We start from the raw sequence: 16,115 nt of genomic DNA, 5'->3' as shown, positions 1-16,115 counted from the left end.
CGGTTCTAACCTATCATGTCATCTGTTTGTACAGATCTTGTGCGCCTTTTTGACGTAATGGTTGCCTCGTGCGATTCGGTGCGAGTGAAAATCATCTGTTTTGCTTACCTTCTTTAAAACATTAGCTATCGCTTCGCCATAGTAGCAATGCAAGATCCAACTTGCGGTATTTTTGATGATGTTGATATTGAAGATCTGATCTCGGCGGACGACCCACCGCCTTTACCGCGCGAGAGGAACGAAGTGAAAGGAGTGACGGTGCGAGCAAAACGCGCCAAAGCAAGCAGAGCCAAACGTGTCGAAGAGCAAATCGCCCCAGAAAAGCCGGTGGCCCTAGACAGCGTAATACCGGAAACGCAGACCATCTACATGAAGACGTGGGGTTGCGCTCACAACACCTCAGACTCCGAGTATATGGCGGGACAGCTGGCAAAATACGGATACAATCTGACGACATCTAAACACAATGCCGACCTGTGGGTGCTAAACAGCTGCACGGTGAAGAATCCTTCCGAAGACACGTTTCGCAACGAAATCGAAGCGGCTCATCGAGCCGGAAAACATGTAGTGGTAGCCGGCTGTGTGCCACAAGCGGCCCCACGTTCCGACTACCTGCGCGGCCTGAGTGTTGTCGGCGTGCAACAAATCGATCGCGTGGCCGAAGTGGTGGAGGAGACACTAAAAGGGCACTCTGTCAGATTGTTGCAGGCCAAGAAGGTGAATGGACGTAAGGTGGCGGGTCCCAACCTGGCCCTGCCTAAAGTACGCAAAAATCAATTCATCGAGGTTATTCCGATAAATTCCGGCTGCCTAAACGCGTGCACGTACTGCAAAACTAAATTTGCCCGTGCCGATTTGGTCAGCTATCCGGTGCAAGAGATCGTAGATCGTGCAGTGCAGGTGTTTCAAGACGGTGTGTGTGAAATATGGCTAACATCAGAGGATACGGGTAAGTGCTTAAGGATCAGATTAAGGGGCTCGATGTGTTAATTTGAGCAACTCATTCACTCCACACAGGTACCTACGGGCGCGACATCGGTTCTTCATTGCCGGAATTGCTTCATAAACTGGTTGAGGTCATCCCCGAAGGTTGCATGATGCGCCTTGGGATGACCAATCCCCCATACATTCTGGAGCATCTAGAGGAAATGGCCAAGGTTCTGTCGCATCCGCGTGTCTATAGTTTTCTTCACATCCCGGTCCAAAGCGGATCCGATGCCATTCTCGCTGACATGAAGCGCGAGTACTGTGTGCGGGATTTCGAGCGCGTGGTCGATTTTCTGCGCGAAAAGGTGCCCGGTATCTCGATCGCTACGGATATCATTTGCGGGTTTCCGGGCGAAACGGAAACCGACTTCGACGGCACCATGTCGCTGTGCCAAAAGTATCAGTTCCCGAGTCTCTTCATAAATCAATTTTACCCTCGCCCAGGAACGCCCGCCGCAAACATGGAGCGCGTACCAGCGAATGAGGTGAAGACGCGTACCAAACGGTTGACCGAACTATTCCGGTCCTACGAACCGTATAGAAAGTACAGCGTTGGCACGAAGCAGTCGGTGCTCGTTACGGAAATATCGCACGATCAAAAGTTCTACGTCGGCCACAACAAGTACTACGAGCAGGTACTACTGAACAAGCACCACAACAATCTGCTCGGAAAGCGCGTTGAGGTAAGGAACAGTGGGCCCATGGACATGCATTTCAACAAGTGATCCATATTCTCTCTATTTTGTAGGTCGAAATAACTGGATGTACGAAATTTAGCATGTTTGGAACAGTTATCCAAAGCGAACAGGAGTGGCAAAGTTGCAGCAAACTCACAACAGTCGTCGCCAATGGACAGCCCGCGTCCCTCGCAGCCGGCCAAAGCTCTTCGAAATATTTCTTCTCAATATTTCCATACTTCTTCTTCTCGTGCATTGTGGCAATGCTGTGCAAATATGTTTACATGTCCTACAGCGTTTCCAGTTAGGCTGGAATATCAATTGCCCTTTTCTTTCTTGTGCCTGCAGTTTCCGGCATGCAAAGATGGTAAAAGTTACATCATTTTATTTTTGGAGAGACCCAAACGGGTTTAATCGATCGTCATGAAACCATCAGCATTGGACAAATAAACATTTTCCTTTTTGGAGTTGGCGGCCACTACGAACTGTGGCCCGACGAGACAGTTCTTTAGCACGGATCCACTTTTAATGAGCGCCTTTTCGCCGATGATGCAATTATCAATCACGACACTATCGGTAAGAAAAAAGAGAATCATTGAGGCAAACGTAAGGGCCATTATTTTGCTCAGTAATGCGCATTATAAAGCATACTTCTCTTCCACGGTGACACCGTCCATGAGGACACTGTTGCTGATGCGTGTTTTTGTTTGCACCGTGCAGCCGTTTGCGATGACGTTAGTATTCAGTGATGTTTTCTCGCTAATCACTGTCGAATCACCCACTACACACTTGTTGATTTGCGTAGATTTATTGTCGGCAGTAGAGGAAATCAGCTCGAGTTCTGTTAAACCAGTGAGCGCGGGAAAATGATCGAAAATCTGTGTCGGAAATAAAAAGGCTTTTAACTATGGAAAATAATGGACCCTTCATTACGCTTACCTTCATGTTGCAGGACAGAAACGATCGAACATTATTGATTCGCAACCCGTATGCGCCGGGATCGGCCAAATGAACATAACAACGGATTGGGTGGATCACCGGTTTCTTGTCCTTATTGAAGATGCTCGCTTTATCGATCTTTTCATCCATTTCGGTCACCAATGCGAACTGCAACGGTACATTTACATATTTTTGTGCTTAGTAGCGTAAGAGAGACGGAGTTAACAGTATCCAGTGTAGTCTGTACCCGAAAAATGTTGTCAATTTTCAGATTTACATTCATTTCCGAGACTCCATCATTTTCCGGAATAGTTTGTGGCTGCAGCATCTGCTTCTTGATGATATGGGGCAACAGTTCCCCTTTCACCGAGGATATGGCGTCGCTTACGGCAAGATATTCTACCACCCACTTTTTCATAATGTACACGTGAGCGTCGAGCAAGTTGGACGAGATGGTTAGCTCCGGATTGGTCCGCAACAAATGGCCAGACAGTTTTACCGTCTCCTCGAAATCGCTGGCCGAAGCCATGAACAGAAGCTTGCTTGTGGCCCGATCGTAACCAATCAGATCCTTCTCTGCTTTGTACTTAGATTTCGGTCCCGGGACGACTACGTCCTGGTCTTTACCTCCCTCCATAAGCAACATCTGCAGCGAAGCATCTTGTTCGCGGAAATTCGACAGCACTGGATACAGCTTCAGTTCTACTATCGAATCGCAAGACAACACAACCAGATCCGTCTTGATCCTGCAAATGATAAGAGACAATTTCAGCCCCAAGATAAGCTCCGAAAGCTGCCGGATACCTACTTGTCTGACACGAGCCGCAAGGAATCGGCCGTACCGCACTCCGAATCCACTGGGACTGTGTAATAATCAAGCTTTAGCTTCAACTGCAGCCGGTCTAATCGCTTTTGCACTTCTGGCTTCTCGGTCTCCTGCACTATCACTAGAACCTCTGGTAAACGAAGGAACGAACCCGATTAAGCACATTTCGTTAGGCGGGCACCGACACTACCTTACCACTGAAGCCATGCCGTTGCAAAAGGTTCAAGGGGTACCAGATCATCGGGTACGGTCCAATCGGTAGTAAACACTTTGGACGACCTTCTAGTATGTCCGGCAATCTGGTACCTTTCCCGGCCGCTAAAACCACCGCTTGAAATTCCTGAAGACCCATCTTGTGCGCTCGAATCAAATCGTTCCTCCAGAATACTTTCAATTCGATGGTGTTTGATAATTTGCACTCGTGTTATGCGGCCAACTGTCACTCTTTCTTGACCAAGGTTGTGAATGTAAACAAACTTACAAATAACCGGCACTGCGCCAAAAACATTTAATTAAATTTTATTCATGTTTTACAATAATGGAAATAGTATCCATGCTTCGGATTATTTCTTGGCCCCAAATTAAAGCCAACAAGTTTCGTACACAAACTTGCCCCAGATGTGTCGACACCTTGAGCAGGACTTTCTCACCACTCAGCTGACTAGCGAAGAACATTTGAAGTAACGAATGTAAACGTTCGAGCCGACGTCAAGTACCTTTTTGGCCGACATCAAGTATTCTTCGGACTGCGTGCCGAGTATCTGAATTGCAACACACGCTAGTTTTTTGGTGAGAAGAAAATATGTCGATTAATCAGCTTAATGCGCCACCAAGTTCTGCATCTTCTGATAGGTAAGATAATGCACTAAATACCGGCCACACGAACTGTTGGCTACTTCCTGTAAATTAGTTGGATATGTCGTAACATTGCACCGTGCAAACTACGCATAAAGAAAGTGTACGCGTGTTGGCGTGTCAGCTGGATGCTAATTGGAGAAAAACCGTATTGAATTTTTTATCCTAATTAACATGGAATTTTTTCTCCGCTTTTTACGCAGCGACGCAAGCGAGCCGAAAGAATGTGAAAATTTAGATCTAAATCACGGCGTGCACTCGAGCGACAGTGGTTACGATGTGGACCTGCCGCCGGACTGCTGCCCGGCTTCACCGGCAACAGTTCCATCGAAAACGACACGTTCGAATTCGTTCGGTTCACAGTTGCGATCTCCGAAACCCCGTCGTCAGCGGACTACTTCCGTTAATCAGAATACGATCAATTCGAACGAGGCGATAATTCGATCGAACAATCGCACAATCTACACAGCCGGTCGGCCACCATGGTACAACAGTGCCGGTCAGCAAGTGGAACCGTTCGTTATAGGTGAGCAGCAAGCAGCAATGGGCCATTGACAAAGAGATTTCACGGTTCACGCTGGCTAATTTGCAGGCATCTGTGGTGGGAGCGCTTCAGGGAAAACCACGGTGGTGCAGAAGATAATCGAAAGCCTGGACGTACCGTGGGTCACGTTGCTGTCCATGGATTGCTTCTACAAGATACTGAATGACAAGCAACACGATCAAGCCACGCGCAACGAATACAATTTTGACCATCCAGATGCCTTCGATCTGGAGCTAATGATAGACGTACTACAAAGGCTCAAGGAGGGCCGGAAGGTGGAAGTTCCTGTTTATAACTTTGTCACCCACTCTCGGGAGCAGCACACGGTAAGCACATGACTCATTTTCGCCTATGAAAACGTGTCGCCTGGCCTAATTGAGGTGGTTGCAACTGAGAGTGAATGGTTGAATTGGGTTCTTACTGCGTTTCTTTCAACCTGATCCGATCAGAAAACAATGTACGGGGCGAACGTAATCATCTTCGAGGGCATCCTCACGTTCCACAGCAAAGAAATCTTAAAGATGTTGGACATGAAAATATTCGTCGACACCGACGCAGACATCCGTCTTGGGAGACGGCTGAAGCGCGACATTGAACAGCGTGGCCGCGACCTGGAAGGTGTGCTCAAGCAATACATGACCATGGTTAAGCCGGCTTACAGCTCTTACATTGCGCCCACGATGGCACATGCCGATATCATTGTACCGCGCGGTTCCAGCAATCTGGTAGCCATTCAGCTTATTGTGCAGCATGTCCATACGCAGTTACAGTTGGTAAGAAAAGTGAGATGCTAGGAGGACTTAGGTACAACGAGATTTTTGATTCATTTTCGATCACGTGAACGTAGCGCGGGTTTAAACTGCGCGAAGCCCTAGCTCACTCGTACATCGGACAACCGAAGCCGGACTCGCTAAAGATGCTTCCAATCACGCCGCAAGTGAAGGGCTTGCACACATTCATCCGAAACGCAAACACGGCCAGAGACGAGTTCATATTCTACTCGAAGCGCTTGATCCGCTTGGTGCTGGAGTACGCCCTTAGCTTGCTGCCATTCAGGAACGTTGAGGTCGAGACGCCCCAGAACGTGGTCTACGCAGGCAAACGCATGGCTTGTCAGAAGATATGCGGTGTTTCGATTTTGCGAGCCGGTGAAACGATGGAGCAAGCCGTAAGCGACGTCTGCAAGCACATTCGCATCGGCAAGATCTTGATCCAGACGAATCAACAGACCGGAGAACCGGAGGTATGGGACTTGGATGCGATGCAAAAGTTTCACGTTTCGATTGCTTGATGTTGATGTATACCGTTTTGCAGCTCTATTACCTGCGCCTGCCAAAGGACATCAAGGACTATCGGGTGGTGCTAATGGATGCTACGGTTGCGACAGGAGCAGCGGGTGAGTGCCTGCCGCGTGTTGCGATTTCTCGTTCTGCGATTTTTATCCTCGCTTCTCTTGTCGTTCAGCAATAATGGCCATCCGCGTGCTGTTGGATCATGATGTTCCCGAGGAGAACATTCTCCTCGTGTCGCTGCTGATGGCAGAAATAGGCGTACACTCGATTGCGTACGCATTCCCCAAAGTGCAAATCGTCACTTCGGCACTCGATCCGGAAATTAACGAGAAGTTCTACGTCATACCGGGCATCGGAAACTTTGGCGATCGCTACTTCGGCACGGAACCGACCGATCCAAATCTGCTCTACGAATAGGGCGTGTATGCACAAGTAGTAGACAGACAACGCGTGTCAGGAGATAATGGAGATACATAATAAAGGCTTTTTCAGCATTATCTTTGTGACTGAACGATGTATCTCCGATTCGAATCGCTCCGGCGAAACTTAGCAAGTAATCTGCTTTAATAATTAGCTGTTATTCTTCTAGTGTATTTTTGTATACTCAAACCAAACGATCGTTACAATAATAGGGAATCCTTTAAACGTTTTTGCTCTGATCAGTTTCTCAATCGCTAGTATTTTTTTTATTAATGGGAATTTCATTTTATAACTGTTTTAGATTTATCTTTTAAGTTTTCCTTTCCAAACTTAAGGTTTTTCGTGTACTTAGCTTTACACTCTATTTCACTGTGCGGTAGCCTGCCCCAATGCCAGAGAATAAAAAATTGACGGAATTCTTTTTGAAATGCCTTCGTTTTGCTTTGTTGCACCGTTTTGTTACCCTTTTGACGAGCACATGTTAATTTATCCGTATCGTAATTTTGAATCAAGCGTGTTCGTGAAAAGTGGAAACCGAAAAAACGAATTATTTCACTCTTTAATGCACAACCAATTGACAGCTCCAGTTCGCCGCACGCACACATAGCTCTCGCGCGTGTCACAAAACACTTGCTCGCTGGATTTTTCCTGTCTCCTTTCCTCCCTTCGTACTGCTGGAATATGCTTTCTCGCTCCATCCCAGCAGCACGCACACCAACGCGGCCCACAAAAAACCTGTATGAATCGAACGCACTGACATTGCTGGACATTGGTTGGGAAGTGATTTACTCAAAACATTTCCATGGCTAGAAGGGGCTGCTGTAGTTGATAACGCAGATTTAGCTCTCTTCCCGCATATCAGCGTGGTGCTGCTGCGAAGTGTGCAATCCGTAATCGTGGTGGCGATGCCCAACAGTGCCAGTGTGCGGTGCCAATAGAGCGTGCGAAGGAATTTCTGTCCGTTCCTCGGCCCTCTTCCTGTCCGGCCGTAAGACACAACGAAGCATGTGTGTAGTAGCATCACCGTTCTATCACGCTCGCCACCAGTTCCCAGTCGGCCGACGTAGTCGTCGTCCTCGGATAGCAGTTTAATTTCTTCGTGCGTTCCCTGCACACACGCTCTCGGTTTCACCTTGTCGGGGCGCCCTTCGCGCGGATGGTGTCGAAGCCAATCGGCAGGGACAAAAGGCGGACATCAAAGAAGAGAAAAAACGACGATACGACCGTAGGAACATCACACCGCACGATTGCTGGCCTTCCCGTTGACTACTTCGTAAAGGGGATGAAACGGCCGTAAAAAGTGTTGTAGGGTTGTAAAGTTGTTGGACTAGCACTAGCGTGTGGTTTTGATAGTGCGATGCAGCAGGGCCTCATCTAGCAAATCCGGGCCCTCATCAGCAAACCCAAAGCTGACGGTACTGGTACAGGTGTTTAGTTGTTTTTGTTTTCGGCCCACAACTCATCCGGAACCGTGGCGAATCCTTCGCGGATCGAGGTGATTCTAAGCAGCAGCTACGGATCTTTACCGTCGTGAAGCGCGTGCAACAGTCGTCAGTCACCATTACCCCGAGCCACCGCGAGTGCGCCAGTCTCCCGCTTCCGCCGGCACGTCAGGTTCGTACTTTTCTAATCGAAGCAAGCACTGGCCCCAGGGTTAGAGGGCGCCACATGATTCGTAGACGAGCGGCGATCGTGTTGTTCGCTTCAGTTTTTGCGTTTTCTTGATTGCGACGGCTGTGAACCGATGAACCTTTGTAGCTGCGGCCGCGAGATGAAGGCCAAATGGTGAGGCAGATAAATGCTAAGAACGGAACGGGGATTAGAAACGATTGACTTTACTGCTGTTGTGTACATATTTCAATATTCAAATACAACGCAACTCTTGCAAACACACACACACGCACACTATTGCTGTGTATAGCGCCGTGTGTGTGTGTGTTGCGTGTACGTGGGAAGCGAGGTTTCTTTTCGTCGCTGGACACGTGCGTATGTGTTGCGCCCCCCGTGTTCTCCGGTGGCATAATAATGCTGTCCGCGCGGACACATATTGCCGTTGTGCCGAGCGCACTGCGAATGCTTCTGCGGTGCGGAAAATGCAGAAATTTAAAAACAAATTATCGATTATCCTCCGAAGGGCCGCGCCACCGCCGCTGGCCCATACCGAAGCGTAGCGCAATAAACTCATTGCCATTGCTGTGCTGTGCTGTGGGGTGCAAATATTTCCACGTCTCATTTCCACGAAGAGCTACCGTCCCATGTCCGTCTTCCTTGCTGCTGTGGGGCCGCGCCGCGCCGCTACAAGAAATAAATTGGCGCAAGGAGAACGGCGCCGAAGAAGGGTGCGGAGAGAATACGACGGGGTTATTTGACCTTATGGTAAATTGAAAGTTATAGTACGGCCCGTTTCGCTGCGATGCCTGTTTTTCTTCTTCGTTCCGAGGCTGCTGCCGTCGGCTCGCGGTTCCGTACGCAGCTGGTGCGCGGTTAGTAGCGCGTTTTGTGTTTGACACTTTTTGGGGACTCCAGTGACGCACGTGTGTGTGTGTGTGATGTTTGTTAACGATGACGTCAGTCACAAGCATTGGCTAACCACGCGCGCGAGGATCAATCAGTCGTAGCGATTGGAACACAAAGCCATCCAATACGGCGGCTACGGCATGGATCTTCAGTGACTCGGTCCGGATCACGTACTCCTGGGCCTGGGCCGCGTTATCTCTCAGCCTCGCGCGGTATTTGTGTGAAATTAGTAATGGTAGCGTAGGTTCCATTTAAACTGCAATGAAGCGGCCCCCCGCAGGTTAACACGTGCGGTCTGTTTACCGCTACCGGCCACTCTCTCGCCCCAAACAACCACTCGTCGCTGCTTTGTCCGACAACATGGACAAGCGGATGCAGGAGAAGAAGCGCAGGACACAAGTGTCCTTCAACCTGTTGAATTTATTGTTATCGCCAATGTCTTCCCACGGCCACAGGCCCATGTCTTCCCAATCCACAGCACACAATGTAGCGGTATCGTTTGTTTGGTCCTTCGTCCATTGTACTGCGGTTCGTTTCTAATTTGGGACTGCTTTCTCTCGTTTCAGAACGCTCCCCACGCCCATTAACGTCGTCGTTGACGGGCCCACTGCGGGCGCCAATGCTGGCCAGCGTAACCGGCTAAGCTCAATTTACCGGCCAACAGCGTTCACGTGCTTCTGCATTCGCTTTGTACACGCGTGAAGTTGTTTCTCTGTATGTGAGTGTGTGTATGTGTGCTGTGTTGTTTTCGGATTTGTGTTTCGGTTTCGCTCAGTAGGCTCCGGCTCTTCCGGTGTTTCGTCCCCGTTTGCGCACGCTAAGATGTTAAAGGAAGAGAAACAATAAATGCCCATGGTGGATTGCAAACGAGACGAACGACACTTAAAAACCGCTACAAATACACTACCGGATTGTGAAAAGCATCGCGCATCTCTCCAGCTCCGCTTTCAATGCTGGTTCAGTGACTACACCTCCAAGCAGCTCAATTTATTAAGCCCTAGAAAGTGGCGCGGTGTGTAGTGTGGTCCGTCGTAGCTAGAGCAAGTGATATTAGTAGGCCCACGCCGACTGCGATAATAGGAGGAAAAGAGCAGTTTTGAAGGACGTGAAGTGGATTACGCTAGAGCGTTGCGGCAAACGGCAAAGAATTCAAGCAAAGTACCGCATGAAGGCTAGCGTCACCATCAGCAGTGTATGTTTGTGCGGCCGCAGCCCCCCCGCTTTATGTGTAAAAAACTGTTCGCAATTAGATTGAATAGCGCCACCGTATCACGTGGTCCGCAGCATACTTGTCGGCAAGGATCAAAATAAGGACTCGCACGGACGTGCCGCACGCTTCCCGACGCTTCCGCGATGCCGCTGTTTGGGAAAAAAGATTCCGGCAAAAAGGTGCGCAAGGACGCGAAAGATGGCTGCGAGAAGCTGCCCAGCATCGACGAAAAGTACGTTATCAAGGAGCTGCTTGGCACGGGCGCGTTCTCGGAGGTGCGCCTCTGCGAGCACAAGGAAACGGCCCAGCAGTACGCGGTGAAGATTATCGACAAAAAGGCGCTCAAAGGAAAGGAGGACTCGCTGGAAAACGAAATCCGTGTCCTCAAGCGCTTCAGCAGTGCCCGGCGCAGCGATGGCACGGGCGTCGGGATCGTCGGCCCGCTGCCCGGCACGGACAAACCACGCTTTGCGCATCCCAACATCGTGCAGCTGCTGGAAACGTTCGAGGACAAATCGAAGGTTTACCTGATCATGGAACTGGTGACAGGCGGTGAACTGTTCGATCGGATAGTGGAGAAGGGCTCGTACACGGAGCGGGATGCCTCCAATCTTATCCGGCAGGTGCTGGAGGCGGTCGACTACATGCACGAGCAGGGCGTCGTGCACCGGGATCTGAAGCCCGAAAATCTGCTGTACTACAGCCCGGCCGAGGACAGCAAGATCATGATCAGTGACTTTGGGCTGTCGAAGATGGAAGACTCCGGCTTCATGGCGACGGCCTGCGGTACGCCGGGCTACGTGGCGCCCGAGGTGCTGGCGCAGAAACCGTACGGCAAGGCGGTGGACGTGTGGAGCATAGGCGTCATATCCTACATACTGCTGTGCGGTTATCCGCCGTTTTACGACGAGAACGACGCGAACCTGTTCGCCCAGATACTGAAGGGCGAGTTTGAGTTCGATTCGCCGTACTGGGACGAGATTAGTGACTCGGCGAAAGACTTTATCCGCCAGCTGATGTGCGTGAACGTCGAGCGACGGTTCACGTGCAAGCTGGCGCTGGCGCATCCCTGGATTTCGGGCAACGCGGCCAGCAGCAAGAACATTCACGGCACCGTTTCGGAGCAGCTGAAGAAGAACTTTGCCAAATCGCGCTGGAAGCAGGCGTACCACGCGGCCACCGTCATACGGCAGATGCAACGAATGGCGCTCAACAGCGGCACGGGCGTCGGAGCGTACGGGCGGAGTGCGTCACGGATTAGCAATGCGCCCGATGCAGGGGCACCGGGGGGCGCCGACGAACAGCAGCAGTCAGTAGGACAAACAGACACCACTGCCTCTAGCAGTAAGTAAGAACACAAGGCAACCCGGCGAACGATAGCTTACTAGGGCATCTCGTTAATATGTGTGTGTACGCGTCTCTATGCGGTTGTGGACACACCCGGCAAGTGTGTATGTGTGTGTATGTGTGTGTATGTACGATGTCCCATGTGATTTCAAACTGGCTTTTTATGTTTTCGACGAATTGATGGTCTTTAACGAATCTCTGTTTTACATACATCCTTTTTTTGGGGGAGGTTAATCGTACTTTGGAAATTGGCATGCAGAACCGCTGAAAAGTTCAAACATTCCTCGGGGCATACTCGATGTGTGTAGCGAAGGCCCGGCTTTTCATAGCCTGCTGATCACGCGAAGCAAAAAGGAATAGTTCATTAATGCACAGCTGATCAAACGCGTCAACAGTTAAGTGTATGCAACGTATATTTCGATGTGTGCCAATTGGTAAGGCACAACCGGAGAAAAAGGAGCACACTGGCACACTTGGCACTGCATAAATTGAAATCTGCACCATGTCGACCTTCCACCGATAAAATACCACCGATCTCGTCGTTTGGAAACCAGAGGATCGCAGTAAACATTTATTTGGGTGACACCAAAATGTACCACCGCCAAAAGTGTGTCGCCCAACCTGTCGCTGACCGGCGGTTCTCGGTTCGTTCCGCGAAGCGAATATGCTTTAACGTACTTAACGTACAGTGACGTATCGGCTTTGTGCAGGGTTGAACGGGGTTGAAATGCATAAAAAGGAACTGGGTTTTCTGGCAGCGCTTTTCTGTGAGAGACAACCGTTCGGATGTGTCGTTCTGCAGTTAAAATCACGTCACTTAGGATCAGGTTTTCAGGCCCCTGCATCGGGGCCGCTCACGGCTCGCGCCTTGTAACCGATTTGGTGAGAAATCTCCTTTCTAAATTGCACCTACGAAGGAAAGGGAGCGACTGTATGCGGTGGTAGAGAGTGTAAGAAGTGTGCTGACACGTTTTTGGACATTATGTGAAGGATTGGGCCGATTTGGAAGACTGTAGCATAACGGCCTTACATTTACTTAGGCTTATGTTTACTTAATTTCTTTTAGTTTTTATGTACGTTTCTGCTACATTCGTAGGCGATATAGTTTGTAATCATTTCAAGACTTTTCTACCAGACAAACTACCATTACTTAACGCAGTCCTGTACTCGGAAGCAAACAGATCGAGAGGTTGTTGTGTGAAATGGCGGAGAAAAAGCTTCAAGTACTACGGTAATGCTGGGCCTCAAACGAAGTGTTTGGTGTTGCCAGTTGTTCCAAAACACGACGCTATCCCGTCGGTTTATGCTTAACGTAAGTAAAACACAGAACGAATCTCGCGCGTCCCACGTGACCCCATTGCTGGGGGGAATGGGTTTAAGTGAATGGCCGATACTTCCTGCGCTAATACAACTTAATTGACGATCCATATCATACACACATGACGTAACAAAACAACGCGTTCTCTCTGTTCTTTGGACTTAATTCGTTTGAATTGAAACTCTAACTCTCTTCGTTCATTTCTCAACTCTGTTGCAACGTTGCCACCCAAAAAGGGGCCATGTCAGGTCGCGTGGTTGGTAGTACGAACCCAATCGTTCCTACCAGGGCTAGCTTTTAAGAGCCATTTATTCCGTACCAGTTAGAGGTGTTGCGGTGTGAAGGAGAAAAAGTTGTTATTAAAAAAACCACCTATTCCTACAACAACACAAACAGCTTATCAGTTAAACCTATCTCGTTGATGTGGCTTGCCTGCCGCGTGGTACGTGATGGAAACAAACGAATAGTGAAACAAAAAATCACACACAGTGCGGGAAACGGGAAGCGCCTGTGTGGTGGATACAACACATGAGCAAATATGAGAATCATACAACTTAACGCTAACGAAGTAAAATAATACGATAAATATACCCAAGACCATTATCTGAATGTTTGTTGAGCTACTGATTTCTAATGTAACCCTGCAAGTTATCCCTTAATAGCTGTTAATCAAGAGTAGTAAACGAAACGAACAAATCAACCAGGAAACGTAGTAAACAAATCGAAATTATCGTGCCGGAAGTTCGCGGTTCGCAAAAGGTTGCCAGCATTCCCTTAAATAGGGTTACAGCGCGTAACTGTCGCTGGCGGCAGCAGCAGCCACTGTCGCAGTTCAGTTCGCAAGTAGAGAGTATTTGTTATTGAATGGATTTTTGATTGTGCTTGATCAAGATCTTGCTTTTGAAGAGTGTAATAAAGAGTGAACTGCAACAAGTGATGGCATAAGAACCACGGGACGAGCACGCGACACTCGGCGTAGATTTGTATTTTACATTAATCGTGCTTTTTAAAAATGGTGACTTACATGGCTATAAAACGGAGCACAGTACCAGTGTAAAGTGGAAAATGGTAGACCTACCTACGACAAACGAAAGACTTAGAAGAAGAGCGGACGCGCGCGAAGCGAACGAGCGAGGAAGAATGAGCTAGGAAAGGATGAGCTTTTTAAAACATATACAACATTTCATTTTATAACCACCGTTATTCGTTCCACTGTAGGCATAATCGGTGTAAACGAGAAACGGTGACCATCATAGGAAAAGCCAATTTTTAGCATCCACACTTTGCTGTTGTGTGTGGCGAACTATCGATTAACAAACATTCCATTTCTGCTACTTCCAATCGTGTCGTGTAGTAGTAACACGGTAGAATAAGCTACTCTCTACCAGCTCCACATTCTTACCGTTTTAGGCGTTTTATATGTTTCTCATTCGCTATTTGAACGAACGATTTCATACCGCTGCCAATCCCTGTCCACAGCATGTCTTGTCTTTTGTTGTTCACTCATTCTAATCTACAGAAACATTTAGGGCAAGCGAAACACTATTCCGCCACCTTATTAAGTTCCTAACCACACACACACACATAGGGTTGTTTGCTTGTCGATGCCACTCGCGTACTCTGGCGCTTATCTTTTGTGTGACCCGCACCCGGCAAGTTGGCAAAAACTATGGTGGAGCAGCAAGGCAATGCCGGCGTACCGGCTACTACCCCCCCCGGTATCAGCTAATATGCTCGGCATAAGAAACAAATCTCTTGTGTGGCCGACGATGGGAACCAATGTAACATAATCAGAGCTAATCGCCGATAGAGGTGACGCGTGGACCTTTGGCGCGCCACCGGTTGGTGCGAATGTTTTTAAAAATAACGCCATTCGCAGCCGGAACCTAAAAGCCCGGGCCGCGGGTGAGCATGAAAAGTAAACAACATGAATCTCTTCAAATGTTCGATGGTGTGGTGTTCCAGAGGCAGATCGCAGACACACGGCTGCGGCGGCGGGACACAGTAGAGGTTTAGTAGCCGAGGACCGTGGAGAGCGCCTAACGCCGTCTCTAGAGCCGTGTTTTACATTAGAGTTTGCAGTTTGCACACGTTCTTCGTGTGGTTGGGAAAAATGTTGTACTATAAACGATCCGTCGTCTCTCAATCGTCATCCATCGTCCAAATGCGAGTTGATTGTTGATTTGTTTAAGAAGAAAAAAAACTAACATACATATGTTATATACACCAGGAGCAGTTCCACAGCGCGGCCTGTGCCTGTGTGGATTCACCAGATACACAGTAGAGGGCGAATGGAAGCAGCTAGCAAGAAGGGATCTAATGAAACAAAACATCTATTAAATAAAGAACTAACCTAGCAAAAGCGAGCATCATCGTTGATGTTTAAAAGGGGTGGCAGCATATGTGTACCTTTAAACTTGTGTAAAGCAACAGCTGAATATATTTAAACATACAACACTATTATAAAGCGGAAGAACAGAAAGAAAACAAACTAAAAACACACATTTAACGCTTGTGCGACGCGGGGAGAGATGGACATTGTTTTTGTCTTATACATTTTACAAATAGCCAAACAAACAGTGTGTTGACCGGGGCGGGGGTTGCTTGTGGTGTGTGTGTGTTTGTGTGAGTGTGCGTGCGTGTATGTGTGCACGAGAAAGTAACAATGTCTCGGTTCACTGCTACACTGACTAAAAAAGGACCTACACAAAGGGGGAAGTAAAGTGGGTTGCAGCGAGCAACAGGAAGCTGGCAAGAAGGACAGAGAATTCAACTAATACAATAATTTTATTATGTGGTCTATGAATGTGATCTATACTTATAAAAATGGAAAGAAAAAAAGAAAAAGTAACAACAAAAACCTAGTACCAGATAAGTAGGTGTTATTTTTAAGAGCGGTAATTAAAATACAAGGAGAACAAACCACGAAACAAACAAATGCAAACAGAAAACATTACAAAGAGATATTAATTGAAGTAGGCACGTAGTAGTGCATGCTCAGGCGGCAAACCCGGGGGACAAAACAAGGATACGAATGTGAAATGGTCGCAAAACTTGGGGCAAACAAAACTCAGAAAAAGGCATACACAAAACCATACACACACACAGGCGCACGCGTGTGCGCCATCAGCATTGGGTATCACACGATCATCCGATCCGAGAGGTTAACACGCTGGATTTATC

At 48.4% G+C, this 16,115-nt stretch overlaps 4 protein-coding genes across 4 annotated transcripts; 3 read left to right on the top strand and 1 right to left on the bottom strand.

The window, feature by feature from the left end:
- The first annotated feature begins 90 nt into the window (after window positions 1-90).
- On the top strand, window positions 91-2,563 carry LOC128268099 (threonylcarbamoyladenosine tRNA methylthiotransferase). Its single transcript, XM_053005116.1, has 3 exons — window positions 91-949; window positions 1,018-1,670; window positions 1,736-2,563. The coding sequence occupies exons 1-3, from the start codon at window positions 148-150 to the stop codon at window positions 1,970-1,972; spliced, it is 1,692 nt and encodes a 563-aa protein (XP_052861076.1). The 5' UTR covers window positions 91-147; the 3' UTR covers window positions 1,973-2,563.
- On the bottom strand, window positions 2,044-3,823 carry LOC128268100 (translation initiation factor eIF-2B subunit gamma). Its single transcript, XM_053005117.1, has 6 exons — window positions 3,625-3,823; window positions 3,412-3,559; window positions 2,851-3,349; window positions 2,604-2,771; window positions 2,316-2,542; window positions 2,044-2,234 (listed from the first exon to the last, which is right to left on the bottom strand). The coding sequence occupies exons 1-6, from the start codon at window positions 3,779-3,781 to the stop codon at window positions 2,075-2,077; spliced, it is 1,359 nt and encodes a 452-aa protein (XP_052861077.1). The 5' UTR covers window positions 3,782-3,823; the 3' UTR covers window positions 2,044-2,074.
- A 361-nt stretch (window positions 3,824-4,184) lies between these two features.
- On the top strand, window positions 4,185-6,705 carry LOC128268098 (uridine-cytidine kinase-like 1). Its single transcript, XM_053005115.1, has 7 exons — window positions 4,185-4,281; window positions 4,488-4,810; window positions 4,877-5,154; window positions 5,278-5,601; window positions 5,676-6,071; window positions 6,143-6,224; window positions 6,293-6,705. The coding sequence occupies exons 1-7, from the start codon at window positions 4,232-4,234 to the stop codon at window positions 6,535-6,537; spliced, it is 1,698 nt and encodes a 565-aa protein (XP_052861075.1). The 5' UTR covers window positions 4,185-4,231; the 3' UTR covers window positions 6,538-6,705.
- A 3,705-nt stretch (window positions 6,706-10,410) lies between these two features.
- On the top strand, window positions 10,411-11,619 carry LOC128267367 (calcium/calmodulin-dependent protein kinase type 1). Its single transcript, XM_053004185.1, has one exon. It carries the CDS (start codon window positions 10,411-10,413, stop codon window positions 11,617-11,619), a length of 1,209 nt encoding a protein of 402 aa, XP_052860145.1.
- Window positions 11,620-16,115: the final 4,496 nt, after the last annotated feature.

Source organism: Anopheles cruzii, chromosome 2, assembly GCF_943734635.1.
Source record: "Anopheles cruzii chromosome 2, idAnoCruzAS_RS32_06, whole genome shotgun sequence".
NCBI lineage: Eukaryota > Metazoa > Arthropoda > Insecta > Diptera > Culicidae > Anopheles > Anopheles cruzii.
The sequence above is the reverse complement of the archived record's forward strand: the minus strand, read 5'-3'. Positions and strand labels throughout refer to the sequence as shown.